The sequence below is a fragment of the Ammospiza nelsoni genome, chromosome 1, assembly GCF_027579445.1.
Source record: "Ammospiza nelsoni isolate bAmmNel1 chromosome 1, bAmmNel1.pri, whole genome shotgun sequence".
In the NCBI taxonomy this organism is placed as follows: domain Eukaryota; kingdom Metazoa; phylum Chordata; class Aves; order Passeriformes; family Passerellidae; genus Ammospiza; species Ammospiza nelsoni.
Window position 1 is genome coordinate 20,350,618 of NC_080633.1, and position 21,024 is coordinate 20,371,641.

The 21,024-nt window shown below is 36.7% G+C and overlaps 1 protein-coding gene across 1 annotated transcript in view; it reads right to left on the reverse strand.

Annotated features, from left to right (window-relative positions):
- The window catches only part of MALRD1 (MAM and LDL receptor class A domain containing 1), a 233,828-nt gene extending 216,267 nt beyond the window's left edge, over positions 1–17,561 (reverse strand). The window contains exons 1-7 of the mRNA XM_059477538.1: positions 17,486–17,561; positions 17,177–17,293; positions 12,525–12,665; positions 8,563–8,657; positions 8,320–8,481; positions 4,281–4,374; positions 541–684 (exon numbers count right to left, since the gene is read on the reverse strand). Coding sequence (XP_059333521.1) covers positions 541–684; positions 4,281–4,374; positions 8,320–8,481; positions 8,563–8,657; positions 12,525–12,665; positions 17,177–17,293; positions 17,486–17,561 — 829 coding nt within the window. The remainder of the gene's footprint in view (positions 1–540; positions 685–4,280; positions 4,375–8,319; positions 8,482–8,562; positions 8,658–12,524; positions 12,666–17,176; positions 17,294–17,485) is intronic.
- Between the last annotated feature and the right edge of the window lie 3,463 nt (positions 17,562–21,024).

Here is a 21,024-nt window from a genome sequence, read left to right on the forward strand (position 1 = left end):
CTGTATTCATTTTAAAGGTAGGACACTATTTTCCAGAATAATTGTTTATTTACATTTGCCCTAATAAAAGGTTTAAAATGAAGTTCCAGGCTCTATGCTCAAGCAGAATAGTGCTGCACAAGTCAAATTGCCAAGCATCAAAATCAAAACAAAACAGAAAGACACACACAAAAGGGCTGGGGCATAGATGAATTTGATTTGATTTAATTTAATTTCACCAAATTCTTGCACAGATCTCATAAAAAAGAATAAACTGGAAAATAAATCAGCTATTAGTTTATAACAGAATTCTTATGCTAAAATATTTCATGAATACCTGAAAAAAAAATTATTCTTAAAATAAAATATTTTATGTCTTACCAGAAGGAGTGTTCATGATGTCCTTATTAAACAGCCAAAACAAAACTTAATTTACATACAAAATATATACAAGTACTCTTTGTAGTTTTGTTCTGTTTTGGTATTGAGGCACCATCTTGCCATAAAAAGTACTATATTCTTCATGAGAGCTAGTAATTTTGAGTCAAATCAAATGCCCACCTTCAGTATTGTTGCTGGAATCCTCCAGGAAGGAGCAGGAGGCAATCTTGTGCCCAGCTTGCAGCCGTGCCCCCTGAGCAGGCTCAGCTGCCTGCTCTGAGTGCCACTCACACAAGCCAAGCTCAAAAATGGAAATCTGTGGTACTAAAAGACAAAGAAAAACAATCACTTCCTAAGAAGTCATTCTTTATGAGACTATTCCCAATTAGAAATCTATGCTTATTAAACTCCTTAGCAACATTTCTGCTTCTTCAAAAGGTTGTTTCAAAAGCCCTGTGTATCCCTGATTGCTGTCCTGAACTTCAGCCTGCCACCTTTAAATATTCTAAGAAATCATTCCCTCAAGACAGATGCTTCTTTGAAAGCAATGGAGTGCTATTTATGTTAGCCAGTCATCACAACCTTCATGAATTCAATTCCGCAGAGAGAGTTGCCAGGTAACATAAAAACTGCCATGCAATAATAAGAAACACCTATTTACTTTTCTAGGTGATAGCTACAGAAAAATCACCCTTAACAGGTTAAACTCAGCAGCATCTCCCCAATACTTGTAAGATAATACTTCTTTTTAGAGACAGAAAGGTTCTGAATGCATCACCACATATTTTAGAGGGCTTTTAACAGTATGCCTGACTAATCTAGCTGCCTCAGGATTTTAAGCAGGATTGCACTGTGACAATGGAAGTTCCACTTCTTAATGTTATTGCAGGGAAAGGTAATCTCCTGGTTAAGTCATATTATTAAATAGCAGTCAGGTTATCTCAGAGAAAACACAGAGATTCCTAACTGTATGGAAAAAACAGTTTCAGGTTAGTTCACATAGATGTTACTGTCTCCTTCATCTGAGAGGCATTGTATTATTTACTTTACTGACACTTCAGTGAATGGGCTGTCCAGGCAGTGCTGCAAACCTTTCATTTCTTCCTTGTTCTAGTGCTGAATAAATGTGTGCTGCTTTCAAACCACGTGTATTGTATGAGAAAGAGCTTGTCAAAACCTTGTATTCCACAGAAAATGCAAAACTCCACAAGGGTCTGGAAAAGGATGGATCTTGTCAAATTTCAACATTTGCAAATTCTTTCAAAAGGAATCAAGATCTTCATTTAACACTTTTGAAGTATTGACACAAAACATTTTGAGTCAGTCTGTGGGATTTTTTTCTTTAATTTAGTTTATATATTTTTGAGGGTTTTTTTGTTTTGTCAAAATACCCATTTTCTAGCTCTTAATGCCACAGCATGTCAGACAATAGTAAGATTAGTATTTTGGATTTTCTGACTCCCATCCCTGTAGCAGTTCATCTCAAATACCTGCTTCTGTAATATTAAAGGCTACATCTCTGCAGGATTAGAATTAACTAAGGAATTAAGTTTAAGATTTTGTCAGTTGAAGTATTCATATTGTATTTTTGTCAAAATTTATACATTAGAAGTAATACATAAATGATTACTTCAGTTTTCCTGAAAAAAACCCATATATTTGCAGTCAGGCTTTGTCACTTCTGCATTACAAGTGACTTAAGGAGGACAAAAGCCTCATTCTCCCTTACAGAATTCCACTTTCGTGCCGTGGAGCTCTTTGCTTTCATCTCTACATAGAGATTAGAAGGACACTCTTAGTGGAGTTCTTCACATACATAATTTTTTGGAAATTGAGAGAGAATTCTGCAGAGCAGCCACTTGGATAAGAATATGAAGCCTTTGAACAGAAGGTCTACTAAAGGCATAAGTAAAGGAGATTTTGCATTATGTGTGTTTCAGAAAATGACTTCATATTTTCTATTTCACAGCCAAAGTTTTTTTTCTGTAGCTCATACTCAAACGTATAATAAAGAGCTCTGGGGGTTTTTAGTGATAACAAACTATGTGGCAGCTGTTGGGGAAACTACAAACTGTAGAGTATCTTAAATTGCTATACTGATGATGGAGTTTCAGTTGCATTTTTTTCAATGCATGAAGTTTAGTTTTTAGCAGAACCGGACAACAGACTGAAGTGGGGCACTTTGGGAGACAGGGGAGAGATAGAAGTGAAGAAAGAACCTAGTGCATAATGAGATTACTTTTATATTTAAGCAGCACAGTTTGCATCAAGAAACTCCTAAAAGCACAAAAATTTAAGATATTTTACTCACAACCCTAAAATCATAGTCATGCTAATGAATAAAATGCCCAGGTAATCTCTTTTGTGTATTTGTACTGGGAATAAAAATCATGAGGAATACATTTAAAATTCAAGTTTTAACTAGGGGTTTCATGAAATTAAAGTGGTCTTCATTAAAAGTCTACTTTTCCAGACATTCCATAAGGACTAGAGAAAAAATTATTTCAAATTCAACCATCCATTAGTCTGACCTTTTGTTTTAATTATTGGAAAATGTTCAGTAGTAACATTTCTCTTTCAGGGAGAAAATTAAGATTCTTTGACCCTGTTTTTGGCTGCTGTGAGCCATTTAGATGTCACCTAATGAAGTTGACTTCTCCTAATGAGGAAACACAGGATAAGAACTGGCTCTTATTAGAATATACCTGAGGCACTTAACAGTGCAGCAGCTCAATCTGTGAGGCACAGCATGGAGTTCAACAGCTGCCATGTAAGGTAAGTTTAACACCTGGATTTATAAGATATGGTGAAAACATATATCAGTTTCCTTTTTTTCCTCTTCCATCTCTTTGAGACAGTGTTTCGTCTCATGGCTGAGTTTATTTGGTTGGATATTTTTTTAGAAGAACTTTGTTAAAAACTCAATGTATTTTTACAAACAGAACTCCCACAGCAACTGGTTAAACAAGTACATGTGTAGAATTATAGAAATATAATGATGCCTGCTGGCATCATTAAATTAGGGTCTGTATCTTGCTCTTAATGTGATCTGCTTGAAATTGCTTAGCACTCTTACAGATTGATACCCACGTGCATCTCTTTTCAATAGTATTTTCCTACAGGGAAATCTAGAGAGCATTATTTAGGATTATGGTACACACAAACCAACCATGTAACCTAGCTTCGTTTGTGTCAAACACTGCTTTTAATATCTCAAGTTAAGTTTAAAGTCTTAACACTCTGTGCCCAGGCCAAGAGTAAAAGAAAGAAAAACGAAGGAGGTGCTTTGAATCAGCGCTGCACTCACCTGAGGATGTGACAGAGGTGCCAGAGGGCAATACTCTAGTGTAACACAGGGCAGCAAGCAACTTCATTTATGCTAGGACGGGTAGCACTCCTTTTCCATGAAAATACATTGGGTTGAAAAGGGAAATAGGAAATGTTTTGCTGCAGAATCCTGACACGCAGGGATGGTCTGAGTGCAGAGGTGACCAGCCTGACATTAGAGCTCTTGGATGTAGCAGAGCAGAACAGCATAACCCCACTGCAGAGCTGAGGATCAGGACCTCCTTGCATTTAGAAATACACGAGTGCCTTGGGAATCTTCCTAGTCAGCTTCAAAGCTTTGCCCGAGCTGGCTGAACACATCAATTCTTCAGCCAAAACCAGATCTTTTTTACCCACTGAGCCCTACATTTATAATATATTAGATTTATTAAAGTATTGTCTTTCTTTGCAATTGTGTTTACATGTGAAAAGACAGATGATTGTTTAGGGAAATGAAAATGAGCCAAATGAAACCACTTACAGAGTTTAAAAAGCCTTTGAATAGCAAAAAAATTCCATTGTCATATCTCTTCTAATCCAAGGAAAAGATTAAATGTAAAATGACCTGGCTGCTTAAAAACAGGCATTCTTACCATGTGCTATAGAACATCCTTCACTGAAGGTGATATCATCAATGGCAACACTTTCACCTTGTCTCTGGGTTTCCACCATCCCCGAAAAGATAACCTAAAGGGATTAACAGCAGATCAACAAGAAACAGAGTTTATCAGTGTCACAGACAAAACAAAAAAAACCACACAGTATATGCCAGTCAAGTCCATGGAGTATCTATTGGAAATATGAGAAATCTAATCACACATTTAACAACTTTGGAGGATTATCATCCTGGCTTTTTGACATATCTGTGACTTTTTCACCTGAGCACAGATAGGTAGTCCAATCATCTAACTCAAGATTAAAGTAGAATTTAACAGGCAGGATCTGAAAATCATAATAAAATGCCTTAAAATCTAAGCAAGGATCATGACAGCTAAAGAGCAGAACACAAAGGATTTTGTGTTTTGTCAAGTCATTATTCCCCCAGAGACTAGAAATATGAACATTTTCTGGCTGATTTTAGAGTTTCTCAAAAACCTGGAAAAAAGTCAGAGCAAGAAACCCCATTATTCAGAAGACTTTCATCACATTTTAGGCAAAACAAATCTTGAGGAGTACTTGGTTGACAGCTATTCTGCTCTAATGTTACAACAATGGGGTTTTTTTTTCCCCCACCAAAATCTCCTGTACACAAAAAGTTACAAATATTTTACTTTTCCATCTTAAGGGCAGATTTCAATCCACATTTGTAAATGCACAGACTATTACACTTTTTCTGCAGTGGTGTACAAGGGAACTGACTGATCAATAGCAGTCCTTGGGAAAGCACAACAAAAACATACCAATCAAAACAACCCAACAAAATCAATCTCATGAATCATGTTCCTAAAATATTCCCTAGCTGCATCTTGGGATGAAGCAGTTCCAGGATTTTCCAGAGTCCTAGAGGCAGAATCTACCTAGAGGTACATTCTAGCTCTCATTAAGGAATTCACAGTGTTAGCAATAATTTTTCAAGCATTACCTTGAGAGTTCAGCAACAATATTGTGCCTAGTTTAACAGATTGATGCAGAAAACCCATAAATTACCAAGAACTGAGTTTTCCACTATACAAGATGACACAGCTTATCCAATGATATGACCATTATGTCATAAATTGGAATTTTTTTGAGTGGTGTAATCTTTTGTCTTTTGTTTGTTTTACTGAACCTGCAGTTGGCTTGCACAAGAATGGCAGCCATACCACCTTCAAAAATATGTTTATGTGAATGAAATGCAGCATCTTGGAAATTTGCTCATTTGATTTGTTTCAGAAAATGGTATTTTGAATTCTTGAATTCTGCTGCAATGATATGTGCAGTTAATGCGTACTTTCATGACATCACCACAAGGACAAATAAGTTCCTAAAACAATATAGTGCACTATTTTATAATCAGAAACAGCAGAAATATTATTTAATATCAAGGATTTGAAAGATATTTTACCTTTGCACAGTGATGTTTCATTTTGAATTCAAAATTTATTTCTTAATAACTTCATTTAAAATATATATCTACTGATAGCTTGCATTTGGGATTTCATAGTCAGATTTTATTATATAGTGAGAAAAAGTGGTTTAGACAATCACTAAAGAGGGACCAGCTTACTTTGCTGGAGCAAAATCAGAGGCTGCTTCAAGTTCATATTCCATCAGAGCACACAAATCTCTGTGAACCTGTTTCCTCAAAACTCATTAACAGTCTCTCAACTTCCCCACTTCCAGAAGATAATATTACTGGATGCCTCCAGATGCTCTTGTGTTTAAAAAAGATTATCCAGGCATTGTCTGGTGCAGACACCCAGCTAACCTTCCCTAAATTCATTCCAATAATAACCAAAGTGACTCACACCCAAATTAACTCCAGAAAGGAACCATTCCGTTTTCCTTCTCACACAAAGTCTAGAGCTCTTTAAGCTCACAATTTGGTAACAAAAACAAAGTCTTTGTGGCACTATTTGTTCATAGCTGCAATGATATTTATCTATGCAATATCTGTGAGCACCAGATCAGATGAATGTTGCAGCTCCATTGGTGGCATGGGAGGTGCAGTGGGACTGCATAGGATCCAACACGAGCTGGGCTGGCTCCACAGTGCAGCCACAGGAGCAGATTGCAGCACAGCTCAAAGCACGAGGTGAAACAGTGATCAAGCATAAAGACAGAAATTAACCCCAAGCCTAGAACCCTTTTCCTTAATGAAGTCTGGGATACAGATATTTGTCCTCAGTAAATCAGAGCAAAAGTAGCTTGGAGAGAAAACCATGATACAGTTCTCCAAAACTCAGCCAAAACAGACATACTGAGCTTTCTGCTTGCTCAGTAGTTAAACCACTGGCAATCTCTGCATCTCAGAACTCCATAAAATGGAGATTTTTAAATGCCAAACTAAATTCTGTCTTCCATAAATATAATCTAGACTCTTAGCAGGAAGAGACATAAGTGTTAAACAGTCAACATCAAAATGAGTGAAGAAAATAAGCAGTGGAGATTAAGAGGTAGATTTTAACTAAAATCTCACTTCAAATGTATTTTTAAAATTGAAAAAAGTGCTAAAGCACCCTATTTCAAAGTGATTTGTACATCCAAATAAAAATTATTTTTCTCCCATCATTTTCTGCCCCATAGAAACATTAATAATCAAAACTTTATCTTGAAAAATGCCACAGCTATCCCTGTAAGCTTCTCATATAAAACAAGTGCAAAAGGGCAAGTGAATTGCATTCACTCGTATGACAGTGATATCTTGCAAGTTGTCACTGGAGAAAATGTGCAAACAGAAGAAAATTTGCTCAGCTTCAGACTCTAGGTTTTGAGAGGTTCTGAGCTGTGTTTCTTAAGTCAATAGTAATGATTACTGCAGTAAGTTTGACACCAGCTTCTGTACTCTGCCCATCAGTTTGCTTGATAGAGGCCAAAGGATAACCAGGTTTGCAAGCAATAATCTAATTAGGATTGGACCTAGCAATTCAGAGGAAGTAGATGCCATATTCTATTAACCATTCCCAGACGAATTCAGCTTTCCAAGTAATAGAAAAGATGAAAAAATAAATCTAGAAGGAAACCCTTCCAATACAACCTCAGATTGCTGTACACTCTTATCAGGTAGAGGCAAGTTACTGATCAATAACAATGTTGATACTTATGTTGAGTTGGGTACAGGTATTTTGCAATATACATTCTCAGAAGAGTTGAGCAGGCCAGTATTACTTCAAAAATCAAGGGTCTGTTGGATGCTTTAGCACAATATGGAAGCCAAGTAATTATGGTACTCATTTGGTTTATGGAAACGAGGTTGTGCTGCAATGCCGTCAGGTTTGCATGCTAAGCATCTTCACAGTAACTGCTGTAGCAGGAAAGACCTCTCATTTTCTTCTCTGCTCCCCACTTTCTCTCCAATATTATGCATAGCAGTGAGTGTACAGCACTCACAATATTATAGCCCTAAGTTACATTTACTGTGCTAATGTTTTTTGTAAATGCACATGCAAAAACATTTAAATAGCCTATGACATTTGCATTGCTTTTCAATAGCTTTGAGCAAAATTAAACCATTTGCATGTGTTCTGTGACAGAGGCTCAAAGCTGCAATTAATAGTTAAGTACAGAGTTTGTCATCTGCAATACCCCTATAAAACAGTATCTCATAGTATAAAATGCAGTTTCCTATATAAATGAAACCTTGAGCTTGTCAGTCCAGTTAGACTGAGGCTAAGAGAATACTGTACTGAAAGTTAAGATCACAAGTATCTCACCTCTATGGGCTGGTAGATAATTTATGGCTCAGTGAGACTGTTTTATTTAAGACACATGCACAGTTTATGCAAAGTTTGGTGTCAGTGTTAACACCATTAAGAGTTAAAACAAGCTGTATTTGTTAATGCAAACTGTGATCTCTAAAATGGCTTTTTTCTATTTACCTCATGATAGTGCCTTCTTTTCAATTACAAAATATTTAATGCTGACCTATTAAAAAAACCCACCATTTATAAACCATTTAAGAAGTGTCCTTTAGAGTAACCTCAATTTACTAACCTCAAACTTTTCGGTGCTATTGATTGTAATGGTATTTACGTTCCACTGGTTTCGTAGCTCTCCTGAAACTTGCCAAATGTTTGTAACAGTATCTTCAGAGAGCTTTTGAAGCCCCACCATTAATGTTCTGCTCATTTGACCGACCCAATAATGGAATCTAATCTAGGAAAAAGAAGAAGGTCTGCTTATTCCAGGGAAATACTATGGCAAATAGTGTAATACAAAGAATGTGCATCAAAATACCTGGCAAAGGTGTTCTTCATCAGTTGGAAGGAAAACACTTGTCCTTAAAGCTGCAGAAGAGGACTGCGTTTCAGACGACAATGAGAGGAAATAAGCTATTAAAAGGAATAAAAATAGAAAACTTAGAAGCCTGGGGAAAAAAAAAAAAAAAAACAACAATAAAACAAGGAGAGCAATATGCACAGGTATAAATTAGTAACTAAAAAGCCAACTGGAGTTGTTTCCCCAGAAAAGATTAATAGCACTTGTAGCCATTGTGATCCAAGCTTTTTTCCGTATTCAATATTGTCACAGTGTTACTCCATTTTCCAGCTAAAATTTTAAGCAGGATTCCAAAACATTTCATGTGGTGATATCTTGAATGCTCAGCATTTTGGGACAAAGTGAGACTAACTCAGAAAGCTGATCCAAAGACTTTAAGCTCCAATGATTGAGTACATAATCATAATATATTTAATGCCCAAATGTCCAACTGCTGTAAACAACAATACACATTTATCATGGCAGTTCAGGTCTTTGAGGAGGTGGTGGAACATGGGAGAGAAGACTGTGGTGTTTTTATAGGTTTAAAACTGTGGTGTCTGGGTTCTGGCTGCTCAGAAAATTGCCGTGAGAGAAAGACGTGGCATCGCTGTATATTCCCAATATAAAAAGTTTTCCTAGTGATTTCAAAGCTACCATTAAAGATGCCATTATTATCCATTTACAAAACAAGTCCTTGAAAGTGTAACAGCTCAAGAGGAGTAAGTGAACTACGGTTGTTGCCATGCCCTTTGACTGATTGTGTCTCTTCGTGACAATATTGTTTCAGATCCTATGACAGATGGAAGGCAACCACCCTATTTCAGGATATCAAATACTGTAAGTCAAAATTTGGCCCTTCCTGAGAACAAAGATTCCATAGATGTTAGATGCTAAGGATGCAAGATGAAAAATAAAGAATAGAAAAAGACTTGATCTATTTTTAATTCTTTTTGTTCCTTTCTCTTCTCTTCCCCTTCCCAAACTCCAAACAATGCCAAGTAACTTGTCCTCTGACATTTACATGAAAGGACTAAGATGAAGGAGAAAAAGGCCAAGCAGGACTAAAGGAAAAAAAAGTCCTAAAAATAAAGATTAATACATTCACCAAATATCAGAGGATAGATCAAAACATCTAAGCACTGAATTTATTAAACCACCCACCTTGACCTCTCGTCCTTGTGTGGGACTGGAGAGCCCCTGATGAAGCTCCACCAGCCCAGCTCAGGGCTGGAGCCAGCTGAGCAATCCCCCACAGAGGAGCATTTTGCAGCCTGCTAGCAGGGCAATGGCCTTGCTGCCCCCAGGTTTTGGACCTTTCCTGCCTGCTCAGCTGCAAGGGCATTGCTCCTACCCACAGCAGATGGCTTGGTGTCTCCGCAGAGCCCTGTCCCTGACTCCAATCTGTTCCATTGGATGTTAAATTCCATGAAAATTTGAATTTTTTTCTTTTAGTTCTCTAAAGATGGATGTGTCTAAGAGTAAAAAATTTATTTTTCACCTGCCACTGGAATTTAAAGTTTTACACAGATAGGGAAGAAATACTAATTTTAAGAAATCCTTTGAACAGTCATTTCACATTACACCTCTGCATAAAGAATAGTTTCATCTAGTAAAATCAGGTTGTGGGTTTTGGGAGGGTTCTTTTAAAGTGGTTGTCACTGTTTTGTTCAATTACTTTTTCAGGGAAAAAAAAAAAGATCCATGAGAGACAGGCCTAAGGAAATATTTTGGGTTCTAGTAAATGATTACATAAATCTTCAAAGGAGTTAAATTTACCAAGGGATCTTTGCTTTTCTGCTAATGTGTGTGTTTTATCCTGATGGCAGGAAGTCTTCCTTTTAACACTCTACTATAGGGCATACTCTGCTCAGTTGTCATGATAGAGAATCATTTCTGTGTTTTAAGTAGGAGCCAACATAAAACTGATTACATAGTCTGTTGAGTCACCAGCAGTGGGAAGACTCAACTCACTGCCATAAGAAGACAAATATTTCCTAGGCAATTAGAACCACCATTTAGAAAATGAAAGTGCAGTTTATACATTTTCCAGGTAGAAAAATAGAAGCAAATTAATACAATGCATTTAAATCTCCTTGGCTATTCAGTTCACCAGTCTGAGAATGCAGCCTCTCAGAAAGCTGAATAGCTACAAGTATTTGAGCTTCCTGCTACCTGGATAAAATGACTTAGATTAACATGACCACTGCACAATTCAGACCTGGCAGATACAACAGTGACTGAAGGGCCAAAACAAGTAAATGTGAACAATAAGGGTGACTGAACAGTTTGCTGCAAAAAGCAAAGACTTCAGTTCAGGATTCTCAATCTTTTACTGGCTTTGGCTGACTGTATAAGTTACATTTATCCTTAACCACCAGTTTTCAATTATTATTAGCATCTTTCTGGCATTTGTTACATTCTGATGTGGTATGGACTACCAATTCTAAAATGAACAAATTCTAAAAGCTACAACTGCAGCAAGACTGTTACCTGGCTAACTTTCTTTTCATTCTAGCCAAGAGTTTGGTATATTTGAATTTCATGGTATACTTTTGGTGTGTTTTTAATGTGTTTTTTTATGAGAAAAGCTTTATTATTTTAAACCATTTCACGAATTGCATACTTGAAATAAAGCTTATGTTTATGAAAAAGGTTTGGTAGCTGCTCACATTTTTGTGCCAACATTGGTTTAAATCAATATTTATTTAAGAGCAACCTTATTTTTGGGAGAATAATACACACAGCAGGATGTGCTTCTGAGATACACACAAGCAAAAACTGAAGTTGCTAAAAGCACATCACATGTAAAAAATTTCCTAATTGCGGAGTATCATGAGAATTGTCCACTGTGAAATGAGAATTTGCAGTAAAACCTAGAATGGGGTTTTGGTTGCTGTTTCCTTAATAAAAAAATAATTTAAATTTGGGGTTCATTTTCATCTGCTGATTTCTAAGCAAGTTTTCCATACATTCCCCTAGAAACCACCAATTAATACTCATTCTTATTGAGAACTTCTACCTGTTTGGTGGCTCATGCAATGTGTAGGAGATGCTGCTTTACAACTGTGCAAATTTCCACATTCCCAGATCAACATAGTTTGGGAATGGGGTGCAAAGCACCTGGGCTAATCACAACACTTGTATCCCACACAGGATTCTCTTGTACATCCTCCAAGGCATGCCTGCCTTCAGGTTCTCACCATGAGGGCTCCCAAAGCACTGCTTGTGCCCAGGAGGGATGAGAGGGTGTGGGTGGAAATGAAGGGAAAGAGAATAACCGAAAATAAGAAAAGAAATAAACAGATACTGTATTACAGTATATAGGCCATAGGACAAGTATAAAGGGTATATTTTGTCTGAGGACAGAGAAATTGAATGAATTACTTTGTTGAGAGACACTCTTCAAGGTAAAGTAGAATTGCGAGAAGATTTAGGAAGAAGCTGCCTCAAAAAACATATTATCAAAGTTTATCCTGTCTCCAAATACAAAGTCCTCTTTCAAAATATTTGGAGTAGTAATATTAGCCACAGATGATAGATACACTCCAGGCATTTACCAGTCCAAGAAAACACAAAAATACCTCTCTAATTTTATAAACTTTGCAATCATTAAGACTGAATTTATCACCTAATATCTCCAAAGCAAGCAAAGATCACTCTGGTAGGTAAACACATCTTTTGAAACTGATTACTTGCTCCTCTATAATAACAAGAAATTCTTACTGAACTACTGTCTTTCTCCTCCCCTTTCCCCCTGGAATTCTGGGTTATTTTAATTGCAATCACCTTAAAGACACCTCAAAATACACAAGTGCTCAGGAAACATGTGGCAGAATATAATTGAAAATCAAGAAATTAACAAAATCTAGTAAATTAAATAGAGAACTACATAATACATAAGAAACCATGGTTTCCCCAAAGACCATGAGGAGTCTTACCACTCTCATTCCCATTGTGGTCAGAGTATGGGGGTCCCATTCCAGATCGACCATTTCTTCTTATCCAGCCAGGCTGTAAATTGAATTCAGGAAGAACTTTGCATGGATTGCTTTCAAAATCACACTTGTTCCAGGAGGAACCTGGATTGAAGCAAACAAACAAAAAATTGAAAGCTTAAAAACAGAAGCAAAAGAATATTTTTTTTCAGCATCACTTGCTGTTTAGTTGACATATAGAAGAAATGCTCTGAATAGTGTTTCTGGGAAAAAAAGTGAGAAACACCAGAATGTTTAAATCATGAACAAAGAGAAACAGTGCAGTGGAAGAGAGACAACTGAGAATGAACATTGGGAAAAAAGCCTCAAACAAACCACCAAGTCCTTTCTTCACCAAACCAAATCCAAACTCATCCATTTATATTTTATTACTATATGTTCTTCTCATTACAAATATGTGTGTAGTTACCTTTTCGTAGGAAAATCTCCAAGCTACTATATTTTACGTGCAAAGATTGTTCTTAAAATACACTGCAGCCCTAAGGTGCAAAATTTTTCCAGAGTTCTTGCAGAGAAAAACTAAAACTTAACACCAGGATGTAATCAGAGAGAAAGTTTGATTTATTTTTTTAATTCCACATCATTCAAAGAAGAGACACAATGAATCCTCAGAATGGCATAGTCCACCCTTGCCTTTCCTATTTCTTATTTCTTCCAGTCCATGTCACAGTGTGGTGAGAAAGGAGCATTTTCCCCCTTCCAGATTCCCCTGTAGAGCAGTGGAGGTTGGAAAAGGGAGGCAGAACACCTTTCTGGCACCAAGCCCAGTTTGGTGTACGAGTTCATTCAGGCAGTTTGAGACAGGTATGGGGCCAGATCAATAATTGCTTACTGAAGGACAGGGTTGGTTTCTCACAGGTGTCCAACAGCCCTTTATGTATGACATCCAAGCTGAATGGAAGTGCTTGGATGAGCTTGACAGGCTGGACAGCCCCGTTCCTTGAAGTACTTCTTGTAGTGATGGGAGGATTTAATTAAGAAAGAAGTACAAGTAGATGCAGCTGTAAAGAACAAACTTACTGCAACCCCAGCCCAAGCAGAGTGGCCAGTACGTGGCACTGCCTCCAGATTTTGTGTCCTGTGTGGAAACTTTCAGTTCCCCTGCCCTTTGTCTTACACAGCAGGGGAAGGTGGCCAACACCCTGCCTTCTAATTGGGGTTCTGCCTTCTAATTGGGATTCTGGTTAGACACAGGAACTACAATGCCTTCACACTCCCTTCCAATTCATGCCCATTCCAGGCCCCTGCTAATGATTTTGGTCTAGTCTGTATTATCATAATTCATTGGTCATTTTAAATAAAGTTGCAACTGCAGCATTGATAATCACACTACAATGTTCAATTTCATGACTTTCATATTCATAGCAGTTCACTGCAACAATTAATTACAATCTTAGGGGAAAATAGAAATAATTCACACAAGCATTCCAGAATCAAGTTAATGTGCAGATTGGCTGAGTCATCAACCAACTTTTTATTGCTGCTTTTATCCTTTAGATCTTTAAGTGGCTAAAAGGCATTTCAGAGGTTCATCAAAAGCACTAACACTACTGAAGTATATCTGCTTGACATTGCATGAAATGCACCAAATCACACTCAATATTTCTTCAAGAATTTTCTCATACCCGAAGAAACAATTGCAAATTAATATGCATGAAATAGCAAGAATTGTAGCATTTTAAATTTAAAAGAAATGATAATCCATCATTATTTTTCAAGGTAACATTCATTTTCACAGAAAATATAACTTCAAAGCAAACTGATGTAAATTTGATGGAAGATAGATTTACAAGGGTAACATCACTGCATAGAGAGAAAAAGTTCAGAAGGAAGAAATATGTGGGATTTTTTTAGATAATTTTTGCTGAGTTTCCTGTGAACAAAAAAAGAATCTAAAATAATTTATAAGAAAAAATTCCAAGTCTCATAGGAACAGATTACACTTAAAGGTTCTATTTCAAGTGTGCATGTGTATAAAATCTCAGTTTGGGATATTCTGGGACAAAAATATATAAGAGTATTTAGTTATCATTCATTTCCTGGCAAATATTTTGCAGTATGAAGACCAAATGAACAATTAAAAACTGGAATTCCAATTTTTATAAATTTTCACTGAGGAGTTTCCTTTCATCTGAGCAAAGCCCAGGGAAAAGAGCAGGAATCTGTCACCAACATGAGACCAGGAGCTGAAATTTAAGCAGAAAAATAATTTTGCAATAATCCCAAAGCCCAAAAAGAGTGGCAGCAGGAAAAATCTTCAATTTGACTTCCTGATCTGTATTGCCATGTCTGACAGCTGATTTATGTCCGGAAGTAATCCAGAGCATTATCCAAGCAGTCCCAGCTTGCAGCCTGTCCCTCAAAGCCTACTCCTAACCCTCTGGCTCATTGACATGAAATGCAAAATAATTTCATATTTAGGGCTTTTACAGAGGCCATAGGCTCATACTGGTCTTTGGAGAAACCTTTAATTCTCTACTTTCATATAAGCACTTGTCTCTAGCTGCATTCCCTCAAGAGACAAGTGTAAAAAGCCTCCATGAACAATAATGGAAGAATGCACCTCTTGTTCCATATTCTGCAGGCACAATAAAAAATGCTGCCTGGAATAAATGCCCTTTCCAGAGAAAACAAGACCAAGCACAATGAGGATTTCATGGCTATTCAGTGGAACTTAGCTCATCCACCCCTTGTGCCAGTGATAAAAATAGATGCTAACCTGAGATGTGTTAGACATGCCAGGGAATTCAACAGGCATTTCAGCCATCGCCATTTAATACATTTTTGTACAGCACAGGAAACTTACAAAAATGTACTGACATCCAATGCAGTCTTAATAATCATCTTCTTAGCAGGAAAATTAAAAGCAAGTATCCTAGAGCTGATTTTAGACTCCTGCTCCAAACAGACCTCTGCATCCTATTTGGATATAACAGGGAGTTCTAGCAAAGGAAAATCTTTCTGTGGTTGGACACAATTGTAATTTAAAGAACCCAGATTTAAGTTACTGCTCTTTCTCACAGATTTCAGGTGAATTCAGTGATTGGTAACATCCTCTAATTAGCAGGTTTCAGTGTGGACAGATAGGTACAGGCTCATCTAAAGACCATCTGTTCTACACTTAAAGTGAAATTTGAAAATCCCAACAAAGATGGTAACTTCCTTTGTTGCATAGTGAGTAGGAGAACTTAGATAAGATTTCTAGTAAGAATTAAAATTTTTGATAAATCCAAGCTCTTCTTTGGACTCAAAACAAAAATCCTCAAGGAGATGGGCCACCTTATACATGTGTCCTGGTTTCAGCTAGGGAAGAGTTAATTTCTTCTCAGCAGCTGTTACAGTGGATTCAGAATGACAGTGGTGCTGATAACACGCTGATGCTTCAGTTTTTTGCTAAGTCATATGTATCCTATGGCAAGGATTTATTTTTCCCCTTTGTCTCATGCTCTGCCAGTGAGGAGTTTGCAGGGCTGGCTCAGCTGATCAGAGCCTGGTGCTGATAACACCAAGGCTCCAGGTATGGTCTGCATGGGGACCATGCACTTCAGTGGTGGACTCAGTGATCCGTGTGGGTCCCTTCCAACTCAGAATATTCTGTATTTCTGTAAAAAAATAAAAGAAAACCACCAAAACTGGGGCAAGGGGAGCATAGCTGGGAAGTGTGATGCCCACTGTATAAACTGGGGGGAGTTAGCTGGAAGCACAGCTGATCTGGGACCAGGAAGGGGAAGTTTGGCACGGATCAGTAACTGGCGAGCAAATTGTATTGTACAATAATTGTATTTTTTTCTTTTTGTTATCATTATTATTTACCATTATTACTCTTACCATTGTTTGATTTTACTTTATTTTTGTTTTCAACTAATAAATTCATCTCAACACACAAGTTTTCCTACACTTCTCCTCCCTATTCCACCACAAGCAAGCAACTGTGTGCTGTTTCATCTCCAGCTGGAAACATGATGTGAAATTATTTGCAGCAGCATTTTGTAGTACAGTATTCCAGAAATACTAGAATTCTGATGCAAATTTACTCAGAGAATAGCAGTTAAAATTCACTCTCACTACTTAGGTCAATGCCTTACAGGAAATAGCACCAATTGTATTTGTAACCAAAGCATGTGACAAAGATTAAGCTAGGATAATCAGTTGCTAATCAGTTCATGAATACAAGGAAATTGCCACCCTTGTCTAGACAAAAAAAAAAAAAGTTGCAGCTTATACCTTGGTCTAGGTATTTTATGTTAAATCTGAATTCTATCAAACAAGTTTCCCACAAATTAAGGAAAAAAGTATTACTTGCTGAATCTTCATTGAATTTGGATGAGGAAACACTTGTTTTGCAATGTAACATCCATATGAAGACTCATGAGAGTCTTGCACTTCATAAATGTTGAAAAAGAAGAAAAGCATGAAAAACCAAACTGAAGCTAGAATAAACTTTTCTTTAAAAAATGAAGAGGGTAAAAAAAACAACAACAAAAAAAAAGAGAATTCCCAAGTATTTTTCAACATAAGAACATGCCCCCAAGTTCTCTCTTCTGTCACATTTGGTTACCAAACGATCACACTTCTGCTAAGCCCACCAGACTCACCTTGTTTGTCATTCCTGCTGTCCCCACAGCAGCTGGTGGAGATGCACACTTCCCCAGGTGCAGCAGAAGAGCCATCCCCACGCTGGCACCCACCTGCTGCGGATGGCTGAGCGTCCACTGGAGCAAAGCAACACAGCACAAAGACGTATAGGAGTCTGTTCATGGGCTGTGCTACTATCCGAGCCTTCACTGGGAAAATAATCACTGAAACTGCCTAGTACTGCTCATGAAGTGCCTTTTCCCAAGCTGTGTTTACACACATCTCTCTGGAAGATGCTTTTAGAACCTTTTTCTTAATCTGCAGCTTACAGGAAATCACTGCTTCTGCAAAGAAGCGACTTTCAACCTGGTGTGTCTTAGGATAATATTTAACTGGATATATCATCTTATGACTAAAAAATATTGGCACATGTTATGGAAGTCAACTGTATATCATTAACTTACTGATTGGATTTATTGCTCAGTGGTTTGAAAATATATTAGATAAGAAAACAACAGGAAAACAGGGTAGAATTACTAAATGACTGACATCCACAAAGATCTCTATTTGCTCAGAAGGAGTTGACAAATGTTTACAAAATGTATGAAAAGTTTGTTTACATCAAATGTAAAAACAGTTGAGAAATTCAAATTTCAATTGATTTTGCATCAAAGTGATTGCAAATCGGCACAATGACTTCTGTTCTCTTGTACCAGGATGTTTTAGTGACACCTTTCACAGTGTTTCAATGGTTCACCAAATCACAGTGGTGCTGGCCACACCTTTAGACCAATGACTCAAGAACCTTCAAATGCAGGAGGGGTACATGGAGATCCAAACAATCAAAAGATCCAACCTTGTGAGACAATATTGAATCAACTTGTTTCATTCAGCCTAGCATCACATGAAAACAGGGAAATTGTTTTAGTGAAGTAGCTAAAACATTTTAGATGCCCCAAACCCAGGGATGGAGTGCCAGTAGGAAAATTGCAAAATTTGCAAGGTAAATTATGGTGAGAACTAGACAAAATAAATCTGTCAGTCAGGTAAGTATGGCGCTCCTTTAATAGGAATAGTGGGATGAAAAAGAATTCCCAAGTGGCAGCTTGTAACAAGTAACTGATGCCAGCAGGTCTGGAGATTCTGTCACCTACAAATTCACCAAATCAAGTCAGGGTAATGCACATCCCACCATGCATAACTCTGATCTGCCTGTTAGCCCTGGTGAGCAGAAATAAGACAAGATATATCTCTGTAACTAAAGTATGCTGATTGGAATGCACAAGTGCCACAGTGTCTGTAAAGAGAAATATGCAAACTCTGCCTGTAGGGGAACAAATCATTTGTATGTTCTGCAGATGTGTCTTTTCCTAATATAAGAAATCTCTTGTCAGGAAACAAAGACTACTACTCCAACATCACCTGAAGGCAAGAAGTGCAAAGTCTGATGCAACTTCCTATTATCTGCAACACCAGAGGCAGGCACATATTTATTGTGACAAAGGTTCCTGTTCTGCCTAGAAAGCATTTTCCAGCTCACTTGGTTCAACTCCACCCTTTTCATCATTATTTTTGTGCACATTGTTTTAGCTGTTTTATTTTAATGTTTTGTCTTCAGGCCATAGAGCTGTTTGGAAAACTTCCTGATAAAAAGCAGAGCTATGACTAAATTAATTAAGAGTTTATTGAGATATACATTTATATATATATAAATATATATATATTCCTCAAGAATGCATATCATTGAATTGTTTTTTTCCAGTCTGTAAGTACAGATTAGACTAGAAGCTTATATTAAAAAAAAAAAAAACATCAGAAACCAGAAACCCTCTGCTATATATTTTCACATTACTACATTTGTAAAAGCTTAAAAATTTCTGCAATTCAGTGGATTTCCCTGTCTTTCGGCTTTCTTTCATTTTATAAAAATTCCCACTGCATTTTTCCCAACTGTTGTACTTCTGTGCCTGTTGTATAAATCTGTATACAAGTTTTCTGAGTCAAAGGAAAATTTTTACAGGAACTGGTTTCCATTTCCAGATTAATATATTCTAAAAAATTCATAGCAAGCAAATTTTCATAGCCCAAACAAGTCAAAACCACAATAAAATCTATTATGAGTGGAAATATATGAAAAATATATCAAATAGTCAGAAATATTTAGGGTGTGATCCATGGATCTTTAGTGAATAAGGGAAAAAGTACTTCAGTGAGGTCTAATAGAAAGTACAAAACCAAAGGCAAGGTCTCTGTTATTTTTTTGGGAAGTGTTTGGCTGTGTGCATTTTGGGAGAGTTTCTTGATGAGTGCAACAGTTCAGCCCTCTTGTCAACTAAGAATAAGAACAGCAAATGTTTTTATATTTCTGAGAATCATATAGAAAGGAACAAGAAGATGACTCAGAAGAAAAGGACTTTCAGGGAATGTCATAAGGACAAATACTTTAAGTACTGAACTGGCAGCACCCTGAAAAACATAAAGGAGGCAGAGAAGGAAAAGTATAAACTGGCAAAAAATATGGAGGATGTCAAGAAAAGCAGAAGATGGGCACTAACAAAGAGTATCTTTTTAAGCATTAGAGAAATATTGCAGAGAAAATTAAGACTAAAAGGAAAGCAAGCGAAGCCAGACAAAATTATTTTAGTAAACATGTATTTTTTAAAAGGAAAGTTAAAATAGAAAACTGCTCTGAATTTATATCAAAGCTGGATTTTTCTGGCTTGCCCTAATTCAGTTAATTTAAGGCAAGACAAAACACATTTCACTTAAGTGAAAAAGATTGCCTGCTCAGCCTTCAACTCAAGTTAATCCGTTTAAAAAGTTTCAGTTACGAAATCTGGGTTTGAAAAGGTAAGTCCTAAAAAGAAGTTCAAACAGGCTCTGAAACAGGGCCATAAAGATTTTGCAATTTTGAGACTATTTTTCATGCGAATAGAAAGTTATTTGCTCAAGCATAAAATGGATTGCAGTTAGCAGTTCTCCTTTAGGTTTTTGTAGAGCAGGTTATTATCAGCAATGAAACAGAGGAAAGAACTAAGAAATTGGGATATGAGCCTCACCATCTGAAAACATGTTCAAATTTTGCTGCAAATACTAACATTCTTTCAGGGAAAAGTCTTCTAGAGTAGAATAAAGTCACCCTTTAAGAGTAATCCAAATTTCATTAGGTGTAATATAACTTTAAAATGGCAAACTTATGATCTTCTGCTTTTTTTTTTCTTTAATTTGATCAGACTGGGGAGCAGTACTGTGCCAGTGTATGAATCTTTAACATATCTCTCCTTTTCTACTAATTCAAAGTTTTAGTAAAAATTGTTAATTTTATCAAAATCCTCCAAAATCTTTTATGCAAAAGCAATTTTAGCTGACTTTTAATAAAACCACCAAAGCTGTATTTTTAAAATAATTCCCAAAAATTCAGACAAGCCTTCATTTTGAAAGACTCTTACTAAAAATACACTATTCATATTATCATATGATCATTCTAATTTTAAATTGTGAAATTGTAACTGAAAGACTTCTGTACAGAAGCAGAAAATCAAGCAATCACATTACCCCAAACTGATCATTTTTAACAAGAATTGACAGAGTTCTTTACTTTGATGTGAAAGGCAATAATTGCACAGCATTTGTTTTCAGTTAAGTGGCACTAATTCAATAGTTATCTGATAGAATAACTATTGAGGACTAAGATATTCATATATTTGAACAAAAAGATTCTGGGCAAGTGTTCTTACCACTCATCTCCATTTGCTAAAAGAAATCAGTGAAATCAATTGAGAGAATAAACTCAAACATAATGCATTGATCAGTGTACATTATGAGCACCACAGTTACAACTAAGTAAAAAAATCCATAGTGTTAGGAA